The sequence below is a fragment of the Emiliania huxleyi genome, assembly GCF_000372725.1.
Source record: "Emiliania huxleyi CCMP1516 chromosome Unknown EMIHUscaffold_126, whole genome shotgun sequence".
Classification (NCBI taxonomy): Eukaryota; Haptophyta; order Isochrysidales; family Noelaerhabdaceae; genus Emiliania; species Emiliania huxleyi.
Genome location: NW_005201327.1, coordinates 390404 through 394919, shown reverse-complemented (window position 1 = coordinate 394919; position 4516 = coordinate 390404). Strand labels below are relative to the sequence as shown.

Sequence of the window (4516 nt, the reverse complement as noted above, 5' to 3'; positions counted from 1 at the left end):
GCTCCGCCGGCGCGTGGAGCAGCAGCGTCCGCATGTAGCCCGCCGCCTAGTCCATGCATGCATCCACGGGTCCACTGCCGGCGCGTGGGGCAGCAGCGGGACCGCGCCCCCAGCCCGCGCCTTGGCCAGCGGCGCCTCGACCGACGCGAGCGCCTCGCCGTAGGGGTCGTCGTCGGGCGGCTTCTCCTTGCCGCCCCCCTTCTTGCCGCCCTTGCCGTCCTTGCCCTTGGCGTCCGCGTCGCGCTTCGCCTGCGCCTCCGCCTCCGCCTTCGCCTTTGCCTCCGCCTTGCGCCGCTTGGACTCGGCCTTCTTCCGCTCCTGCACGAGTGGAGAAGCGAGCCACTGACGGACTGCTACTTGTCAGTCACCCCGGCCTTCTTCCGCTCTGCACGCTGAGATCACCCGAGATGGCCCGAGATGGCCCGAGATGGCCCGAGATGGCCCGAGATTGCCCGAGATGGCCCGAGCTGGCCCGAGCTCTTCTGCACGCTCCTGCACGCTCAGCCCGCCGCCGGCTTCCTCCGCGGCGGCGGCCGCCGCGTCGCGCGCCGGCTTGGCCACGATGCGGAGGTAGGTGTCGACGATGCCTGTTCACAGCTGCGCGTGTGAACAGCTGCCCAACAGTCGCGGGTGCGGAGGTAGGTGTCGACGATGCCTGTTCACAGCTGCGCGTGTGAACAGCTGCCCAACGGTCGCGGGTGCGGAGGTAGGTGTCGATGATGCCGCACGCGGCGGTCACGTAGAAGGCGTGGCCGTGCAGCGTGTCCTCGAAGCGGACCATCTTGACGTACCTGTTCACAGCTGCAGGTGTGAGGAGACGCTGTTCACAGCTGTCGCGGAGGACCCGGCCCCGCACCTGTTCACAGCTGCAGGTGTGAAGAGGCGCTCCTCACAGCGGCCAGCTGGCGAGGGGGCGCTCTCGACGGACTCGCGGAGGGTCATCTTGCGCACGCAGTAGGTGTGGAAGTCGAACTGGTCCTCGCCAATGTCTGCAAAGTGCTGCTCCACGTGCGCGAAATTCTTGAGCGCGCGGCCGTAGTCGCCCGTGCGCAGGTAGGACGCCGCCAGCTCGAGCTCAAACCAGACGCACCTAAGACAAGAGGAGTCCCTCAAGGCACGGGACGACGCCGCCAGCCTCGAGCTCAAACCAGACGCACTGCATCTCGTGGAGGGCCATTAATTAATTAACTACTTACTTAATTACTGAATTATTGACGCACTGCATCTCGTGGAGGGTCGAGCCGCCGTCCTTGGTGAAGAGGGCGATCGTCGCCTGTGGACAAGGAGGACGGCCTGCCGCGGCGCGGTGTGAAGCGAGACCCTGCGTCGGGAAGGGCGGTCCTCGCCTCCGCCTCGGGGACGCAGTCCGCGCGCAGCAGGTAGCGCGTCGCCTTTGGCGTTGAGGTACCGGTCGGCGAGGCCATTCATTAATGAACTACTTACTTTTAATTGACTTTAGTTAAGTCGCCTTTGGCGTTGAGGTACCGGTCGGCGAGGTCATTCATTCATTCATTACTTAAAGAATTTAATTAGCTTTAATTCAGTCGCCTTGGTGTTGAGGTACCGGTCGGCGAGGTCCATCTTGCGCGCCTCCTCCATCCAACGAGCAGCGGCGGAGGCGTGGCCCGCGTGCTTGTACACGCGCGCCTGGGAGCGGGCAGGGAGGAGGTCGAGGCAAGTCTGCTCTCGGCTCGATCTCGGCTCGATCTCGGCTCGATCTCGGCTCGATCTCGGCTCGATCTCGGCGCGATCTCGGCGCGATCTCGGCTCGGTCTCGGCGCGGTCTCGGCTCGATCTCGGCGCGATCTCGGCGCGATCTCGAGCACGATCTCGGGCGCATCTTGCCTTGAAGAGGTAGAGGTCGAGGCAGGTTGGCGTGTGGCCGATCGCCATGTCCAGCTGCGACAGCGCCGCCGCAGTGTCGCCGCAGCTGTCGTAGTACTGCGCCAGCAGCACGCGCGCCCACATCAGCGTCGACGGGGGCTCCTTCTCGCAAGTGTCCGGGAAGGCGCCCGTCGCCTCCAGCGCGCCCACCCACCCCGCCACGAGCTCGCCGAAGAGCACACGCGACCACGCGCCCTCGGCGCAGAGCGGCTTCAGGTCGGCGAAGAGCGACGGCACGCCCTTGCGCACGTAGCTGCGCGCGTACGCGTCCAGGGCGGCGGCGAAGGCGGGCGGCGAGCGCGTGAAGTCGAGCGGCAGCCGCATGCACGCCTACCCTCTTCACACTCGGAGTCAAGCCTCTCTGGAGGTGGACACACACTGGCGGCAGCCGCATGCACGCCTGGCTCTTCGGGTAGGCCTTTTGCAGCTTGCTGTACAGCGCGGCCAGCGTCGCCTCCGCCTCCGCCGTCACCTCCGCGCTCAGCCACCGCTCGGTCGGGGTCGCCGTCTGCAGCTCGGCCGCCTGAGGACGGCATCGCATCTCCTGTCATCTGGCAACGACCGCTCGGTCGGGGTCGCCGCTCTGCAGCGTGGCGGCCTGGTGGGGATTCGAAATGCGGTGAGGAAGTCGACGATAGGAGAGGAGGCGATGGGACATCGTAGACGATATTGAGCGAGTGGTGGGAAGGGGCGTGATAAGGAGGGGGTCAAGCGAGAGAGAGAGCGAGAAGAAAGACTGCGCCAAGCTGCTCGCGACCAGGCTCAGGCGCAAGGGCGAGGAGGACCCCTCCTCCTCCTGCCAGCGGAGCCGCCGGGGAGGAGAGCACTACCTAGTGGGTGGACTAGTGGGTGGGCTGCCGCCTGCAGCCCCGCGTGCCACCCGAAGTGCTCCGGGTTGCGCTTCAGCAGCGCGAGGTACTCCTCGCCCGCCTCGCCGTGCCGGCCGACGGCGAGCAGCAGCGCGGCGCGCCGCTCGCGCCAGCCGGTGCGGTCGGCTACCTTCTCTTTGATTGCGTCGAGGTCGTCGAGCGCCTTGCGCGAGAGTCGGGCAGAGGTGGGCAGAGTTTGGGAGAGTTTGGGGAGAGTTTGGGGAGAGTTTGGGAGAGCTGGGGAGAGCTGGGGAGAGCTGGGGAGAGCTGGGGAGATCTGGGGAGATCTGGGGAGATCAACCCGTATTCCCGCTTCTAGGGCCCGAGGGAGGGGGGAGATGTGGGGAGATGTGGGGAGAGAGTCCGCTTCTAGGCCTCGAGATATGGGGGAGAGACGGGGAGATGTGGGGAGATGTGGGGAGAGAGTCCGCTTCTAGGCCTCGAGATATGGGGGAGAGACGGGGAGATATGGGGAGATACTCCGCATCTAGGCCTCGAGGGCCTCAGCCTTGAGGAGAAGCTGCGAACGGTCGGCCGCTGCGGCGACGAGAGCCTGCACGCAACGCCGCCGCACGGCGGGGTGGACAAGACCGTCGGGCGGGGATGCCGCCGCGCCTCCTGGCCACGCAACGGAGGGGGCTGCTGCTACGCGGTCGGAGAGGCGCGCACACCTGCATCGAGACCGGCGAGTCGGCGCGCAGCGGCGAGGAGACGTCGAGCGCGTCGTCGAGCGCATCGAGCATCTCCGCGTAGTCGGCAACGGTGCCGCCGAGCGCCGTCAGAGCCGCCGCCGCCGCCGCCGCCGCCGCCTTCGGACTGCAGCCGCACCGCACGTAGATCGACGGGCTTGAGCCGGCGGCATGCGGCGTCGCAAGACGCGGTCCAGCCGCGCAGCGGCGATCCGTTGTCCTCGTCGGGATCGAGGAGCAGCCACGCGCTCTCCGCAGCGCCCGACACGACGCCGCGCCGTCGAGTGCAGCCGCCGGCCGCTCACCCCGCCTATGGGAAGAGGCGCGGGCGGCGTCGGTCGAGTGGGCGGTGGCACGGTGAGGGCCGGGCGATGGGCGGCAGTGCCGCAGGGCAGCGGCGGCGCTGCGCAGGCGAGCGGCGTCGGCGGGCTTCGGCGCTGTCCTCGGCGCGGCCCGAGCGGCCCGCGGCGCTGTGCGCCGAGGGACCGGCCGCGGCCGGGGCACGTGGGTCGGGGTAAAGGCGCACCCGCTTCAGCGGCGGCCGACCAGGCAGCATTTTGGCAGCCGGCGAGCTCGGCTCCGTCCGGTAAGAAGAATTCGCGGTGCATTCTGTTTCTCTTTGATGTATGTTTTTTTCCTTTTGGGGGCATCGAAGAGGTGCGACGCGGTGCCCCTTCCCCTTTCTTCTTGGTTTCCCCATAGCTGGGCTTCGCCGGGCTTCCAGCCAGGGTACGGCGGCTCTGACTGACTGAGCAAACCTACCGCGGTTGGTTTGCATCTTGTGAAAAAGAAACCCATAGTTGATGAGCCCCAGATGCGGACGATGACCCGTAGAATAGAATCATCTTCAAAAAAAACCCATAGTTGATGAGCCCCACACCGGGGGGATGACGCGGAAAATAAAAGGAGCGTCTTTAAGGGGGCCCTACAAGTGGTTCCCCCCCGGAATTGAATCGGGAAACCGGGGGGAACTTTTTTTTTTAAAAAGCCCCCCCCCTGATTTCCCCCCCCAAAAAGGAGAGGCCCCAGGCCCGGCGAGATTTTGGAAAACTAGGTGGCCAAAAAAAATTTTTC

General features: G+C 66.4%; 1 protein-coding gene across 1 annotated transcript in view; it reads right to left on the bottom strand.

Moving 5' to 3' along the window:
* Nucleotides 1-4020, bottom strand: part of EMIHUDRAFT_467082 (hypothetical protein) — a 5502-nt gene extending 1482 nt beyond the window's left edge. Inside the window, exons 1-11 of the mRNA XM_005789687.1 lie at nt 3828-4020; nt 3423-3752; nt 3256-3304; nt 2728-2916; nt 2264-2407; nt 1957-2214; nt 1565-1647; nt 857-1090; nt 664-791; nt 403-587; nt 103-318 (exon numbers count right to left, since the gene is read on the bottom strand). Of these exons, the coding sequence (XP_005789744.1) occupies nt 103-318; nt 403-587; nt 664-791; nt 857-1090; nt 1565-1647; nt 1957-2214; nt 2264-2407; nt 2728-2916; nt 3256-3304; nt 3423-3496 (1560 nt within the window). The 5' untranslated portion in view covers nt 3497-3752; nt 3828-4020. The remainder of the gene's footprint in view (nt 1-102; nt 319-402; nt 588-663; nt 792-856; nt 1091-1564; nt 1648-1956; nt 2215-2263; nt 2408-2727; nt 2917-3255; nt 3305-3422; nt 3753-3827) is intronic.
* Nucleotides 4021-4516: the final 496 nt, after the last annotated feature.